Below are 18,062 nucleotides of genomic sequence, written 5' to 3'. Positions count from 1 at the left end.
TATCCAATTTGGTGTTTTATTTTTCCTCTCCTTGTAGTAATAGACATGGGCAAATTAGAAGCTGGCTATCTAAAATGTGGGGATTAAAGCATGAGACATGAAGTTGCTGACTTATACACTCACAGTTATAGTTATTGCATATTGAAAGGACTAAATTAATTGTTCAAATATGAAGGTTAATGGCTAGCAAAGCAAGGATGTGGGTAGTCTGAAATGTTATGGTTTATTGTTCAAAATGGCATTCCCCAGCGATGGCATTGGACTTAGTTATTGGATGAGCAGGAATTTGACAGTAAATAGTGTTAGCCTATACACCAGGAGATTGATTAGTCTTGTCATTTAATTGACCTAATCGAGCAACAGAATTTAAGAATCTCACCACTAGCAGAAAACAAGCAAGAGAAATAATATGCCCTTTAGGGCTAGAGATTCTTGGCCAGCTAGACCCACAACAGCAGAAACAGCTGTGGCCACAGTAGATAACCAGAGACAGGACTTGAGGTAGAGCTGACATTAGACCTGCTACCCCATGGAACCCGAGCTAAGAGCCCAAGTTTGTTGGAGGATTGGGGTGGGGCTTGGGAGTCATAATTGGCAAGACAAAGAGCCCAAAGCCACAAGGCTGAGGTGCATATGAACACATTGGAAGTTGTCTTCTCTGAGTCATTGTATCTGTTACCAACATGAACTAAAACCTTTGAATTCCCTAATATGGTTCTGTGTGTACTGTGAGCTATTGTGATGGATTTGAGACTCAGTAAAGTAGTAATATTGGTATTCGAAAGTAGAAAGAGGTGAGGGACTCTGAGGAACATGTCTGACCTCACAGAAATTGGTTTTGTATTGTGGGTGCTGTTGACAGGGACAGTTCCTCATTATGGAGTTCGTAGATGTTGGACATGTTCCAAGGAGGGACCCGTCCTTAGAGAGGGACATCATGCTTGAGACGGTGGAGGGACCATGCAGGAGAGGAAGACCCTCTATGAGGTGGACAGATTCAGTGACTGGGGTAATTAGGATGGGTGTGTTGGAGACAGTGCGATTGGCACAGGACAGAGCAGGGTTTAGGTGTGTTGTTTATAGCGTCACTAAGAGTCACAAGCGACTCAACGTCACATGAAAACAAAAACAACAACAGATATGATATAGCCATCTCCGAATGGCCCTTGGTGTTTTACACATCCACAAAAGACCATTTCTGTGACCCAGTAATGAAGATGTATGATTGATGGGAAAATGCATAAACATTTGGAGTGATGCTTGTGATCATGTAGAAAGAACAATTGTACTAGATACAGAGCAGGCAAGTCTCAAATGCTCTTATCTTTATGCCCTATTCCTTGATAGGAATTACAGATATTTTACAGATAGATGTAATTTTCTATTACCTGCTGAGAAAGCCATGAAATAATCACTCTTCCTAAAGTTGCCACTTTTGTCCAGAAAGTGGCCAGGGTCAAATGTCTTTGGATTGGGAAATTCTTTTTCACTGTGAAGCACAGAAGTCAGTGAAGTTAATATGGCCGTACCCTGCAATAAACAGACACAAATAAAGTGAGTGACCCTGGGGCTTGTTCTTTGTTTTAATTTTTTAATAAATTGTTGAAAGTGATAGTTTTTTGTTTATAGTATATTTTCCTCTTTTTGCTAAGATTGCCTTATTCAATGTATGTGGAGTTAAGATAGTTTTGAAAAGAATGTTCTAAGTGCTATGGAAAAGAAATGAAAACTCATTTCAGACATTGAAAAATGATTCTATGGTGTTCTCCTTCACTACCTAGCCAGTCTTACACTGAGCTTAGCAATCAGTCCAAAGTGAAAGCATAGTGTCTTCTCAGGAAGTTTCACAGTAGGCTTCTTGGCTTCAGCATGCATGTGAATTCCTCCATTCCCTTGTGGACCTGTTGCACTTGACTGTCTTAATTTTTCTCCAACTTTTTAGTGTGATATTAGAATTTGTTTGGAAATACAAAAAGCTAAGCTCATCTAAAAGAAGCATAAAGAAAAATAGCAAATTTTGAAGACTTAACATTGCTATATGTCAAGATCTGTTCTAAATCTTTCGAGTTCTAAACTGGAAAGAACAGAAAATTAATCAAGCTGCACATACTATTCAATGTCCTTTTGATTTTTCTGATCCTGTTCTAGTAGAAGACTGGCAAAATACCATGTATGCACTGAGCTCTACTTTAGAAAAAAAGATTACCTTGGGAATGTGGTAATTTCTGAAGTTAACATCACGAGTCACTGAATGAAGCATGTTGGTTGGGAGAAGGTCAATGTATCTCTGGATCTCATGCACCACAGCATCTGTGTAAGGCATATTGGCCCTATCTTGCATGCAGGGGTCTCGGTGACTGCCAATCACTTGGTGAATCTCTTTCTGGACTTTATCTAGTAAGTCATAAGTAAGAACTGATGACAATTTGAAAATTATTACTTTTTTTTTTATTTTAACACCATTACATGAAGCAGGAGAAAGATAAACAATCCCCTCCCAAATGATTTATAGCCTTGGAAAGCAGGAGTCAGTTTTGACTCACAAGTAACCCGTTTTTAACTTTTGAATTATAGGGAAATCAGAGATAATCTATCACTTTCCTAGTTTTCTTCATATCCTTCACTCATTCTGTTTTCATCAACCCTATCTATTGTAAATTGCTTATTTTGTAGGCCTAGTGTCATGCAATTGGAAGCAGGAGTGCCACCCACTTCTTAAACATCATGCGTCAAGAAACTATATAAACTTTGAGAAACAATGATAGTTTTAGAAAAGCTTCAGGTCTTTTCTTCATAGGGTTACTATGAGTCATGCTAAACTTGACAGTCATGAACACAACAAAGGTGTCATGTAGAAGGTCATTACAAAGGTAGAGGAAAAAGAAAAGACCAAAATGGATGTCAGAAGAGACTCTGAATATTGCACAAGAGTTCCCAGAAGCCAAAGCAAAGGGAAGAAATCAAGAAGTCAAGAAGCTGAATAGAAGATTTCAAAGCGCAGATCAGGAAGACAAAGCAAAGCATTCTACTGCAATGTGAAAGGCGCTGGAGACTGAAACTCAAAAGGGACGAATTTGCTTGGCATTTCTTAAGCTGAAGGATCAAAAGAACAAATTCTAGTGAAGAGTTGCAGAGGTTAAGGATGTTATGGGCAGAATATTGAATGATCCAGGAAGTGTTAAAAGAAAATGGAAGGAGTATACAGAATATATAGCATATCGACAGAGAACTATTATAAATACAAGTTGGATGTAGAAGAGGTTGTGGCACTAGAGGCATTATCTCCAATGTCAGATGGATCTTTGCTGAAAGCAAAGTGTACCAGAGGAATGTCCGTGTATCATTACTATGTAAAGGCCACAACAAATTGTGGCTAACCTTGAGGAGAATGAGAATAACAGAAAACTTGTTTGTGCTCATGTGGAACATGTACTCAGACCCGAAAGCAGTACTCAGAACAGAGAAAGGAAACACTGACTACATGATTCAAAACAAGGAAACTATTGTGTCAAGGATTCATCCAGTCACCATAACTTTTCAGTCTACATGTAGAACAGATAATTTGGGAAGTTGGACTTCATGAGGAGGAATAGGGTATCATGACTGGAGGAAGACACATCAATAACTTACAGATGACAAAACATTTTTTTGCTGAAACGGAGGAAGACCTGAAGTGCTTTCTGTAGAAGGCCAAGGACTGTAGTCTTGAATAAGGATTGAAGCTCAACATCATGAAGAGAAAGATTTACATCACAGGACAAACTGGCACAATGATAATAGATGGATAAGAGATTGAGGTTGTTAACAATCATAGCTTGCTCAGCTTCACATCAACACTCTTGGCACCAGTAGTCAGACATCAAAAGACAAATTGCACTGGGAAAATCTGCTGTCAGGAACCTCTCCAGAGTACAGAGAAGCAATGATGTCAGTCTAGAGACTAAGATGTTCCTGATCCAGGCACAATCTTTGCAACTACTTACTATGTATCAGAGAGCTGGACAATGACTAAGGATGATGGGGGAAAAAATGATGCTATGAGTTGTGGTGGTAGAGAAAAGTCTTGAACATACCATCAAAAAAACCAAATAAGTCTGTCTTGGAGAGGGTGAAACATTTCTCCTTGGCAGCTAGGATTTTGAATCTTTATTTCTCATACTTTGGGTACGTAGCCAGGATAGGCCAGTCCTTGGAGAAGGACATCATGCTTGGAAGAGTGGAGAGACAGTGCAAGAAAGGAGGTCCCAGGATGAGATTGATTGATACAGTAACTGGGGCAATGAGGGTAGGTGTATTTGTGTCGACGAGATGGCTCAGGACAGCGTAACCTTCAGAGGTGTTTTATACAGGCTTACTAAGAGTAACAAGCGACTCAGTGGCACATGCAACAACAGTGCCCGCCAGAGGATTCTGATGGCTTAGTGAGTAAGGATCTGTACTCTCAATCCAAAGGCACATGTTTCAAATCCACTAGCTGCTCTGGAGGACAAAGATGGACAATCTCCTTCTGTCTGATTTATTGTCTCTTCAAACCTTCTGGATGATCAGCTATGACTTGATTCTGAATCAATGGCATATAACAAGCGAACTTCTTAAAACTTTCCTGGTAAAGATCCCTTCCCACGTAACAACAAGCCATGATCTTGTCCATTACTTCTCATACAAATTGTAGACAATGAATTAGGAAACTAAAGAAGATTTCATGTCTTTGAAATGTGGTGTTGGCTAAGAGTATTGAACATTCCACATACTGACAAAAGCACAAAATTATTTTGGAGAAAGTGCAACCAGTAAGCTTTTTGGATGCAATGATGGTGAAACTCATCTCATATATTTTGGGCATATGACCAACACGTGGCAGTCTGTGGAAAAGACATCAGAATGCTTGGAAAGGTGGGGAGTGAGTGAAAGAAAGGAAGACTCTAAACTTGATGCTTTGACCAGTGAACTACAACAGGGTGACTCAGCCTGGTGGAGAGTGTGAGGATGGCGTAAGGTAGGATAAGGTGTCAGTTTGGTTTGCATTAGGTCACAATCTATAGTAGTCAGCACAACAGCATCAAACCACAACATAACCTCATCACCCTCACGAATCTTTATAATCTTGCTCTGCCCATGCTTTCTTTCCCATCTCAACCCCCTTCTTCTTCTGTGCAAAGTTGTCCTTTTTTTTTATGTCTGTATCAAACTCACACTCATCATATCAAGTACCTTAATTATTTAAATAATGAGGTTTGTTTAAGAGAAATAAGGTAGAAAATTCTAGCACTTCTATACCATCTCTCTTTCTGAAGTTCCTCTTTCTGAAGTCCATCATTTGTGCTCATACCTCTGACCTCAGGGTGCTTCAGCAGAAGTAGGAGTCCATATCTCAGGGTGGTGCTTGTTGTCTCTGTCCCAGCTCCGAACAGGTCAGTTGTAGTTATTAACAAGTTCTCAGTAGTAAATTCAGTCTGTTTATTGTGCTTTTCCTAGGAATATTAGGTGATAGTTTGACATAGTAATTTTCTAGTTTATTTATTTGCAATCAATTCAAAAGAATGCACTGTTACAAAGTTAAGCAAATTCAGAAATTACTTTTCTTTTTTTAAAATTCTTTATGATATGGCAGACACTGGATATTAGATGACCTCAATACAATTTCCTACCTACCTTCCTTTACCTGTGTAAAATTTCCATTTCCCATCCTTTTGCACCTTTGAATCAAAGGCTCGTGGTTCAAATCCATGAGCTGTTCCATGACAGAAAGACAGATAATCCACTCATGTGTGATTTACTACCTTTGAAAATACACTGGAGGGTCAGCTATGGGTTAGACCGCAAAAACAACCTCTTTTCCTTTTCATGTGTAAAATTTCCATTTTTCATCCTACATAGGTTATGCCACAGGATTTTTGCCAATGGGTTATATATCATGCCCAATACATAAAGGGGAAAAATATGCATACTTTTATTTCTTCATTACTGCTTCCATGTGCATTGATTGTGAATCCAAGTAAAGAGAAATACTTGACAACTGTAACTTTTCCTTCATTTGTTATGATATCATCTATTGTTTAAAGTATAGGATTTTTGCTTTTGTTATGTTGAGTTGTACTCTGAACAGAAATGTTTTATCAGTAAGTGTTTCACGGTAAAGATTTCAAATCTTCTTCATTTTCAGCATGCCAGATGATAACATCTACATCTTCATACTTATTGCTATGCATGTTAAGCAAATATGAGGATATCAACTATATGAGGAACAATGTGCTACCAGAATTGAAGAGAGACTCATTAACAGTCTCTGAGATGCAGATGATACATCCTTTCTTGCAGAAAAGAACTTAGTGAAGAAGCACTAAATTGTGAAGCTCAAATACTATAGGCTTCAGTATGAAATATATCTGAAAATCAATAATAAAAATCCTCAAATGTTTGTCATTTAACAACCTCATGATACACAGGAGACTGAAATTGTCAAGGATATAATTTTACTTTGAGTCACAATTAATGTCCATGGAAACAGTAGTTAAGAAATGAAGTGACAGATTGAAATGGCAAATATTATTCAAAGACATTTTGAAAGTGTTAAAGAGAAAGGATGTCACTTTGAAGGCTAACTTGTACCTGTCTCAAGGCATGGTATTTTTCGGTCTTCTCATATTATTGTGAAATTTGGACAATGAATAAAGAAGACCAAAGTAGAATAGATGTCTTTAGGTTGCAGAGTTGGTGAGTACTGAATGTATCATGGACTATCAAAAGAACAAATAAATCTTTCTTGCAATAAAACTTAGAGGCAACATCATGATTGATGGAAAGGAGACTAAAACTGTCAACAGCTTCATCTTGCTTGGACCCACAATTAAGAGCCTTGGTACCAGCAATCACGAAATAATGTGAAGGATTGCTCTAGGAAAACCTGCAGTTATTGAGGAGTAACAGATTATCTGGGAGGCTGGGCTATATGAGGAGAAGTGTGGCGTCAGGATTAGTGGATGATCTATTAACAATCTGTGTTATGCAGATGACATAACCCTGCTTGCTGAAACTGAGGAGGACCTGAAATGCTTGCTGCAGAGGGTCAAGGACTGCAGCCTTCAGTATGGATTGAAGCTCAATGTCAATAAGACTAAAATTCTCACCACTGGACCAATTCGCAGCATCAGGATGGATGGTGAAGTGACTGAGATTGTTAACAACTTTAGTATGCTTGGCTCCGAGGTCAACACTCTTGGCACCAGTAGCCAGGAAATCAAAAAACGTATTGTGATAGGAAAGTTTGCTATTAGGGACCTCTCCAGAATACTGAAGAACAATGGTGTCACTCTGGAGACGAAGGTGCGTCTGATACAGGCTATGGTCTTTGCAATCACTTGTTATGCCTCAGGGAGTTGGACAATGACTAAGGAGGATAGAAGGAGAATTGACGCCTTTGAGCTGTGGTGCTGGAGAAGAGTATTGGATGCACCCTGGACTGCCAAGAAAACAACAGATTCATCGTAGAAAGGGTTAAACCAAGCTGCTCCTTGGAGGCACAGATTCTGAGGCTTAGTCTGACATACTTTGGATATGTTGTAAGGAGGGAGAGGTCCTTGGAGAGGGATATCATGCTTGGGAGGGTGGAGGGATGGCGCAGAAGGCGAAGACCCTCTATGAGGTGGATTGATTCAGTGACTGGGGTAGTCGGGATGGGTGTGTCAGAGGCCGTGAGATTGGCACAGTATAGAACAGGGTTTAAGGTTGCTGTACAAAGGGTCGTTATGAGTTGCAAGTGACTCAACAGCACATAACAAAAACAAAACAACAATGATGTCAGTGTGAGGACTAACGTGTGTCTGATTCAGGCCATAGTCTTTCTGATCACTTATACATCTGAGAGCTGGACAGTGAATAAGGGTGACAAAAAACAGAATTGACACCTTTGAGCGCTGGTGTTGGAGAAGAGATCTGAACATCCCAAGGATGGCCAAGAGAACAAACAGGGATTTCTTGGAGAGTTTTTAGCTGAAGTGCTCTTTGGAGGCGAAAATGATGAGGCTTTACCTCACATACTTAAGGCATGTTTCTAGGAGGGGCTACTCTTTGGAGACGGACATGAGACTGTAAAGTGTGGCGGGTCGGTGAAGGAGAAGAAGACCCTCAACCAGGTGGATTAACATGGTGACTACCACAATAGGCTCTTAAGTGTTGGAAAGTGGGAAGATAGCACAGGATACAATAGGGTTCAGATCTTTTGTTCATTGGGTCACTATGGGTCATACTCAATGACACCTAAGAACAAACAGTAACAACTACAATTAGTATGTTTCTTGGTAGCAAGAAGGTGAGATTTTTTTTCTCACTTTAGGCAAGTTATCAGGAAGGAGTGTCTCTTGAGAAAGATATCATACTTGACAAAAAGAAGATTTTTTAAAAAGAGGAAGGCCTCAACATGATGGATTGACTGAGTGGCTACCCACAGTCACATTGAAACTGAGCATAAATAAATAAACAATCTTCTAATTGATCTTGACTTCTATTCTTGTCAGGCAGATAATTCTAAACAATCCTCATGATAATTTCCCTTGCAATTATTGGCATTTTTATTCCTGTTTTGAACACCATATCTACTTGACCAAATATAAAACTTTCCATGCTTAAGGGTATCTGACAGACAAAAAATTCCAATTGTGTGACTGTTCTAATTAATTTCTGGTTATAGTCAACTGAGGCTTTTCCCTTCCACCTACCTTATCTCTTTTCCACCACAAAACTCTGTATATGCTATTCAACATATCTGAAATGACTTCTCCTTGTGTTACTGCAATATTTCTTTTCATTTTCTCATTCACTATGAGCAATGATGATTCCTATCTTCATTTGATAAAATAATATTTAATATTTTCTAACTTCATTTAATTGTTTCTATTTCATCTTTGGTGGACACTTTTTTTCTCTTTAGGCTGATTGTTAGTACCCAAAAATCATAACAATCAACACTCAAAATAACTGTACTCAAAATCAAAAGATGTTCTGCTGAGTGAAACAACCTCTTGAAAGTGCTGAAGTACAAGGATGTCAGTTTAAATACTAAGGTGTGCCTGATTCAAGCCATGGAATTTTCCATTTTTTCATAAGCGTGTGTAAGAGAGACAGTAATAAGGAAGATTAAAGACATAATGTCTTTCAATTGTTGTATTGGGGAAGCATATCAAGTATCCCATGGATATTTCCCATAAAACAAACAAAACTCTCTTGGAGGAAGTGTATCCAGAGTGCTCCTTGGAAGGAAGAATAATGAGCCTTCATCTCATATACTTTGATCATGTTTGAAGTGGAGACAATTCTCAGAAAACGATGTTATATGTGGAATGGAGGAGAGTGAGAATAAGAAAGACCTTTAACAAGATGACCTGACACAGTGACATCAACAGTGGACTTGTCACAGTGGAGATTGTGATGATGCAGGATAAGGTTTTAGCCTCATGTTCAGGTCATTATGAGTTCACTCACTGATATTAAGAGAAGCAATAAAGAAAAGGGTCTACTTATTTTCTTAACCATTCAACATAATGTAATTTAAAAATTACCTCATAAGGATTATTGTTGATCCATTCACATGGTGTCATGGTTATGTGTCATCAAGTCCCCTGTGACTCAACAACAATATGTACAACAGCCCTGAAAACTGCTCTCTCCTGTGCCAATCTTACTGTCTCTGACACATACACCCTTCTCTCCGCCGTCACTGAATCAATCCATCTCATCAAGGGTCTTTCTATCCTGCACTGTCACTCTACACTCCCGAGGAGGAACCCCTTCTCCAAGGGCTGGTCTTCCTTACAACATGCCCAAAGTATGTCAGAGCTTCAAAATTCTTGCCTCCAAGGAGCAGCCTGGTTTCGCCCTCTCTAGGATGAACCTATTCTCTTCACAGCCCACTGTAGCCAGTTCTCTTTTGCAGCAACACACCTCAAAGGCATCAATTATTCTGTCATCCTTTGTCATTGTCCAGCTCTTTGATGCATAGCAAGTAAGTGCAAAGACCATGAACTGGATCAGGTACATCTTAGTCTCTAGACTGACATCATTTCTCCTCAATAATCTAGTGAGGTCAGTGACAGGACATTTTCCCAGTGCAATTTGTCTTTTGATTTCCTGCCTTTTGTTATCAAGGATGTTGATTGAGGAGCCAACCAAGCTGAACCTGTTAACAGTCTCAATCTCTTCAGCATATAGCATGATGTTGCCAATTTTCAAAATGAAAGGAACTGAAGAACAACTTCAAGCAGTGAGTTGCAATATTTAAAGATGATGTAGGCAGAATATTGAATAACCCAGGAAAAAAATCAAAAGAAGATAGGAGGAGTACACAGAGTTACTATGCAAAAAAAAAAATTGGCTGACAAAAAGAATTTCATGAATCAACATACTATCAAGAACCTATGGTGGTGAAGAAGGAAGTTCATGCCCTCTAAAGGAACTGTCAAAAAACAAGCCCCAAGAATTGATGGCATACCTATTGACATATTTCAAGAAACAGATGCTACCCTGATATGCGTATCAAGTTGTGCCCAGAAATCAGGAGGACAACTATCCGGGTAACTGACTAGAGAGATCGATATTTATGCCCATTCCAAAAAAATGTAACTTAACAGAGTGTAGAAATTATTGAACAATATCATTAATACCACATGAAAGCAAAGATTCTGCTGAAAATTATAAAAAAATTATTGAAACAGTACATCAGCGGGGAGTTGCCAGATGTGCAGTCTGGATTTAGTAGAGACTGTGTTGCTAGGTGTATTATAGCCAGTGTTAGATGGCTCCTAGCTGAAGGCAGAGAGTACCAGCGGATTGTCTGTCTCTGTTTCATTGACTGTGCAAAGGCATTTGACTTTGTGGGTCACAACAAACTATGGCTAACTCTGAGAAAAATTAGAATCCCAGAACACTTGCTTTTCTGGGAATGTGTTTGACGTGCAGGTTTGCTCTGTCCCTGGAGTGAGGCTAGCCAGCCTGGGCCTAGGGTTTGAACCAGGAGGCGGCCTTAAACCCAAGGCAACTGGGACAAAGTGACCACTTGATTGTAGTTATGTGAAATCTATGCTTGGACCAGGAGACAGTTATGAGAACAGAGCCAGAAAACACTGTATGGTTCAAAATCAGAAAAGGTGTTTACAAGGGATCATTCCTATCTCCCCACTTTTACAGTCTATATCAGAAAAGGTCATCTGAGAGGTTGGGCTTTATGGGAAGTTATGTGGTATCAGGATTGGAGGAAGACTCACCAACAACTTGCATTATGTAGATGACACAACTTGCTTCCTGAAACTGAGGAGGACCTAAGGCATTTGCTACAGAAGGTCAAGGACTGCAGCTTTCAATATGAATTGAAACTCAACATCAAGAAAACAAAGATTCTCACCATGCACGTGACAGGAATCTACAATACTTGGCAAACATCACTTGTCTAATCATTTACAGTCATATCAGGTATCAAAAGAAATATTGGAACATCTGCTGTCAAGTACTTCTCCAAAGAAAAATGGTGTCAGTTTATTGATTTCCTCCTGTTCATTTATCCTCCTATTTTCACTGAGCAAGATATATGTTCAAAATTGGAGAGAAAGAGAAGGGAAAATAGGACAGAAGAAGAGAGGAATGTCACTAGGATAGCTGAGGTTAGTGGGTGGAGGGGAGAAATAGTAAAGGGGACCATGAGGGCTTGAAGAGAAGAGGAGGAAATAAGTACAGATTAATAATAATTAGTGATATAAGATACAAAATATATGAATGATTGTTTGCAGATCAATAAAAATCCACCTATAAAAATTTTGTCAGTTTAAAGAGTATGTCTGTCTAAGTCATGGTCTTTTCAGTTACTTGCTGTGCATTTGAAAGTTGGACAATCAATAAATATGACAAAAGAAGGATTTGAGCCTTCAGGTTATGGTGTTGGGGATGAGTGCTGACTCCAAAAGAACAAATAAGTCGGTCATGGAAGAACTGCAAGCAGGGTGGTTCTTAGAAGAAAGGATGAACAAACTTCTCACATACTTGTCAAGAGAAGACATTCTTTGGAAAAAGGCATCCAACTGGGAAAGTGGAGGGTCAGAGAAAAAAGAAGACCTCCCACAAGATGAACTGACACAGTGACCGTAGCACTGGGCTCTGGGATATGAGAGATGGTGGGAATGGAGCAGCACCGGGCAAGGTTCATAAAGTTGCTTCCAAGTAGTTGTCAGCTTGATAGCATCAGACAACAACAGCAGTAGAGTATGAACCTGTTTAATGAACTAAAATTACACAAGTAAATAAACAACTTCTATGTCACTAACATTTTACCTGTTCCATTTTTATCAGGAAGCAATCAATGAAGTCTCGAGGATTGTTAATGTCAAGAGTGTCTTGGTGTTCTTTAACTTTCTCCAAAAAAAAGGCTTCCATATACTTGACATTCTCAAGTACTTTTTTATGACTCCCAGGAAAATAATCAAGGATTACAGGAAAAGCATTGCAGACCTAAGGGAGAGAAGAATTTGACTCAATAAGTTTTTCACATGTGCCATAGGCCAAGCCCTAGATAGAACTGGTTTATAATCCCTAACTTCAAGGGAATACTTTTATTGTTATAATTTTATAGGTTTATAAAAAGAGGGAGAAAACAATGATTATTAAAACAATTATTTTCTGGTTTTCTACATGATTTTTAAAAATAGAACTCTATTTATACCAATCTTTTAATTTTACATGGATTGTGAAATAGAGCACAGGCTAAATCGGCACAGTTCATATTTTGTGATGAAAATAGAGGTTAACTTGATATGGAGAACAAAACTAGTTAGACTGCTTCTTCCCCATCAGCAATAGAATTATGGAACTGAGATAGATTTTAAATTAGCATATCATCAATAAAATGCCATGCAAAAGAGCATGTCAGTGAATACTTTCAGATCATGCAATTATCATTTAGACAGAGCACATCCACACTGTAACGGATTAGTGAAAGGGAAAACTATGTTTTGTATTTAGAATAGTTTTTTCATCCCTAACAAATAAACATTATCTATGGAATCACAGCTGAAGCATCAGAGTCCTTTGTTAATAAGCACTTCCTGGTAGTGTCTGAGCTTTCAACCTCCTAACTCCTTAATATCCTATCATAGAGTACTTTCACGAGGAATCAGAGAAGGAGGTCAATAGGTATTGATTGGAAACACCTTTACATGTGCAATGAAAGCCTTTCAACAAGGGTTTTGGATCTCCTTTGAGTACTCTGTCTATGCTTCTTTGACAGTCTCAGAGTACTTGGGTTAGAGGTAAAGTGGGGGGAAAAGACAGGACGGGGAGCTAGCGCATTGGCTTGGAAACATATATACCCTAGGGGTCATTTTCTAGTATGTAAAAGAAATAGCAGCAGCATCTTTTGGTGATGTTCATTTCATGAACATGTCTTAATTATGTAGTGCTGCTATAACAAAATACTATGAGTGTGTGGTTGTAAGAGAAATCCCTTTTCTCACTAGCTAGGAGGCCGTAAGTCCTGTTTCAGGAAGCCAGCTCTAGGGAAATGCTTTCTTTCTACATGAGCTCTGTAGGAAGACCCTTGTCTGTATGGGTTTCTGTTCCTGACAATATCTTCGTAGGTTGGCATCTCTCTATTTCACCTGTTTGAACACTTGCTTGTTGTTTAATTGCTCTTACATCTTAAGAGATATTTATGCACGATAAACTTACTTAAAATGGTGTCTGAGAAAGGTTCTAGAATTTATATTACATTATTTTCAGGCAACATAATTCAATCTTTAACTAACCCTAAACAAGATTTTGAAAAAATTTTTTAGCTCTGTCTACATAGAACTTTGCATTTCTCAGAGAACTAAGCATAAATGATTTTCAGGTATTAACAGTTTTGACCTTACCTGTATCCATGGTGAACTTAGAAGGCTGGCATTTTCATCAAGTTTTCCAATCAAGTTAAGCAAATCCTGGTCTTTATAATCAAAATGATGATGGAAAACAACTGAGCAAATCACATTACAGGGTGCACAGACCAGAATGAAAGTAGGATCACAGGGTGAGCCTAAAGAATTGAAAATATTTTTTAAAAATAAGATCAAAATATATAGCTTATATACTGCTATTATTAAATGAATGGTTTAAAGAAATCATTTATTCTTTCAGTTTATAAAGCCATCAATCCAAATTTAGAGTATCAGCTCAAGAATGTTTTCTTAAAACAACTCTGAGATATCACATCATCCCAGACAGAATAGCAAAATTTAACAGAAAAGCAAGCAACAAATGCTGGTGAGGTTGTGGACAAAGTAGAACCCTTATGTACTGTTGGTGGGAGTGTAAAATAGTACAACCACTGTGGAAGGTGGTATGGCGCTTTCTCAAATAGTTACAAATAGAAATACCATTTGACCCAGCAATTCCACTACTAGGAATATACCCCAAAGAGACCATAACTGACATCCAAGCAGATATATGAACATCTATGTTCAATGCGGCTTTGTTCACAATAACAATGAGTTGGAAACAACCTAAGTGCCCATCAACAAACAAGTGGATAGAGAAGCTGTGGTATATTCACACAATGGAAAACTAGGCTGCGTAGAAAAAAAAGGAACGTATGCAATATTATTCAGAATGGGTGATTCTGGAGGACATTATGCTGAGTGAAATATCTCAGTCACAAAAGGACAAATACTGCATAGTGCCACTGTTGTAAAACAGGACTGACCTTGGAATTGAGGAGAGACTGACAAAGATGGGTCCAATAATGTTTACTGCATTGAAACAAATGAGGAAGAACACTCTTTGAAAGGGATATGTCATTAGGTATTTTTGTCATGACAGGAGTCTAGAGTGAAGGCTACATGGTAGAGTGGACCTGGGGGAGGGTTTGTAAAACAATGAAAGAATTTTTCTTTTACTTTTCCAAGGGGTAGCATAGTACGGGGAAGGGTTGGGAGAGGAGAAAAGTGCAACAATAGACAAAAGGAAATCCACAGTTTTGTAAATTTTTACTGAAATTAATAATAATGAAATTTTTAAAAAAGAACGTTTTCTTTCTCTGTTAGCTCTGGAGGAATATCCTTTTCTTCTTGCAGTGGCCCAATGTCCCTTGGAGATCTCTACATGTCTTGGCATCAGTTGTCCCGTGGGAGAGGAGGTTTTAAACACCAGAGCCTAATCCCAAAGAATGCTCCATTCCTGGCACCCATAGGTGCAGTCACTTTGTCAGTCTATCTCATTGAAGATCTTCCGTCTCCTTCACTGACTCTCCACCTTTCCAAGAATGAGGTCTCTTTTCAAGGAATAGCCCCTCCCACTTAGAAGTGTGGTGTTGAAGAAGAGGAATGAATCTATCACTGACTGACAAAAGAGTATGTCTTATAGAAGGTGTAGCCAGATTGCCCCTTGTAGGCAAAGATGTTAAAACGTAGTCTCAGATACTTTGGGCATGTTGCTAGAGTATATCAACACTAATATGGGAAGTTGGCGATTTTGTCATTCCATTATGATTGAAATGAACATACTAGAAGTGAAGGAGAGGATAATCATTACCATCAAGAAAGAAAAGCACATTCTATGGGCCCCAGATCCCTGCACCGAGCTCATCTTTGATCCAGAATACAGCGATACAACCAGAGAGATGTTGAAAAATAAGCAACAATAGTGGATACATGGTGGCAACAGAAATAAGAATGGCAAAAGGCAAAACAGTAAGTGAACTATGTCGGTCCTCAAGGACAAATCCTATATGACACCCCCTTCTTGTAGAAACAGAAGGATAACTAGTAAAACATGTATGAGCATCCAAGGCGGTACGGCAGGAGCATGGGGGTGAGGATGGGCAAGGGGGTAATCATAGGGTCACACACTTACGTGGGTTGAGGGTTGGGTGGGTAAAGGAAACGGGAAAGATGTGGTGTGAAAATCAGTATATATGAACTTTGTAAGTAAACCAGTGTAAAATAAAGAATGTATTAAAAAATAAGGAAAATCAGAATGTTTCTGGATTGTGTTATCTGTTTGTTGTTAGGCATCTTCAAGTTAATAACTTTAAGGTGACTCACAGACTCTAAGAACAACAGATTGAAACCTTGCCCCATCCTGCAAGATCCTCACAATCTCTGTCATACTCAAGACCATTTTTTAATTTACTGTTTCAATCCATTTTGTCAAGTGTCTTATCTTTGTTAGTATTAGTTAACTAGTGCTTCTATAGTATAGATACAAGTGGATGGTTTCAATTAACAGAAACATCTCTCTCTCTCTCTAACATCAAGTCAGTACTGACTCATAGCTGACTCTCCTTTGGGTTTCTGAGACTTCAGATAGAAGAAGAGAGGGCCAATCTTTCTCCCAAGGGTTTGCTGGTAGATCCAATTCATTAGAGAGGCACAGGCTTTGTGCTCATAGTACAACTCCCTATGACTATGCCACGAGAGCTCACTTCTGACAGTTTAGGTAGTTAGAAGTCCAAATTCAGGGTGATGATGGTCTGATCTCTCTTTGTTGGTTGTGGAGAAAGTGATTGCTTCCTTCAGCATCTATAGTCGCACTATTTTTTGAGGAGATGTATGTATCTTGGACATCTCTGATGTCAAGGAGCTTCATCGAAGAGGGCCTAAGGTCAAAAAAGATGTCTTGTATTCTTGGTTATTATGTTATATATTCTTGGTGGTGCTGAAAGTCTCCTCCTTTATGGCTCTTCCTCCTCTTTTATCTCTATTGTAGTTAGTAATTACCAACGAGATAATTATGGCTCAAAGCAACTCTATGACCAATGGACCTGAGCTTTGCCCTATCCTGTCCTTTCCTCATCATCTCTGATGTACTGGAGTCTATTGTTACAGTCACTGTATCAATCCATCTTGTCTTCCTCCATCCACCTTTTCCAGCATGATGTCCTTTTCCAACAGCTAGACCTCCCAACAAGATGTCCAAAACATGTCAGATGGGACATCACCATCCTTGCCTGTAAGGAGAATTCTAGGTGCACTTTCTCTGGAATATACTTGTTTTTTCTTTTAGCAATACATGAGATATTCAGTACTCTTTTTCAACTCAAAGACATTTATTATCTTCTATTATCTTCATTCATTCATTGTCCAACCTTTTCTGTCATAGTTGTTGTTGTTTGGTTTTTTTTTTTATAATGAGATATAAGTGAACTGAATTAGAAAGTGCAAAGCGATAAAGAATTTAAGACACCCTTTATTTCCATAGGTTCAAGGAACAGGCCTTGGGAGGAACTTCATTTAGATTTTGAACCTAACCGGAATAAAACTATTTTGTTGTTGTTAAGTGCTGTCAAGTCATAGAAGATTAATAGCAACCGTATGAAAAAATCACCTGAGAACTGTTCATAGTTTCTAGAGGCAAGTCATTTCAGAAGTGGATGCCACTCCAACTTTCAAGCTTGTTTTAATCAGGAAGCTCTACCAAACACTGTCTACCATGGGTAACCATTATCACATTTGGCACATCAGCATCACAGCGTTTAGCAAGACAGCAAACAGTTTCCTCTGTACAGCAATGCACAGACCAGTTCTATACCACATAGAAGAATGTTTGACCAAAAACAGTTTAAACCAGGCCTGAGGGCCATAGATTAAAATCATCCACCTTGGGTTTGGTAGCATAACTTTCTGTTCACTAGGCCAAGGCAGCTCTATCTATATTGTTGTTGTTATTGTTATTAAGTGCTGTCAAGTTATAGACAATTCATTGTGACCCTATGAACAAAAGACCTGAGCACTGTTCATAGTATTTCAACAGTCAAGCCATTTCAGAAGTGGATGCCACTGCTGCTTCCAAGCTTGTTTATTCGGGAACCCGACCAAACACTGTCCGCCATGAGTAACCATTATTGCATTTGGCACATAGTATTAGACATGTAGTTATAGGAATTTAGCTCTGAGTTTCTTTAATGTTCCTTTCCTTTCTGCTAGGAGATAATAATAGCAAGTGCTTAGAAGAGTGTCTGCCACATTGCTGGAGGTGCTCAATAGATAATGCTGAGAGAAAGAATACATTCTGGTAGGAACAAACAGCATAAGTGAAGGTGGAAAATGAAG

The 18,062-nt window shown here is 38.7% G+C and overlaps 1 protein-coding gene across 1 annotated transcript in view; it reads right to left on the bottom strand.

Moving 5' to 3' along the window:
- The window catches only part of LOC102859606 (cytochrome P450 2C18-like), a 44,579-nt gene that overhangs the window by 5,512 nt on the left and 21,005 nt on the right, over window positions 1–18,062 (bottom strand). The window contains exons 2-6 of the mRNA XM_006880214.1: window positions 13,890–14,050; window positions 12,313–12,489; window positions 5,330–5,471; window positions 2,207–2,394; window positions 1,389–1,530 (exon numbers count right to left, since the gene is read on the bottom strand). Of these exons, the coding sequence (XP_006880276.1) occupies window positions 1,389–1,530; window positions 2,207–2,394; window positions 5,330–5,471; window positions 12,313–12,489; window positions 13,890–14,050 (810 nt within the window). The remainder of the gene's footprint in view (window positions 1–1,388; window positions 1,531–2,206; window positions 2,395–5,329; window positions 5,472–12,312; window positions 12,490–13,889; window positions 14,051–18,062) is intronic.

Source organism: Elephantulus edwardii, unplaced genomic scaffold (genome assembly GCF_000299155.1).
Source record: "Elephantulus edwardii isolate Elephantulus edwardi_28Jun2011 unplaced genomic scaffold, EleEdw1.0 scaffold00006, whole genome shotgun sequence".
Taxonomy (NCBI): domain Eukaryota; kingdom Metazoa; phylum Chordata; class Mammalia; order Macroscelidea; family Macroscelididae; genus Elephantulus; species Elephantulus edwardii.
This window is presented reverse-complemented; position numbering and strand designations above follow the sequence as displayed.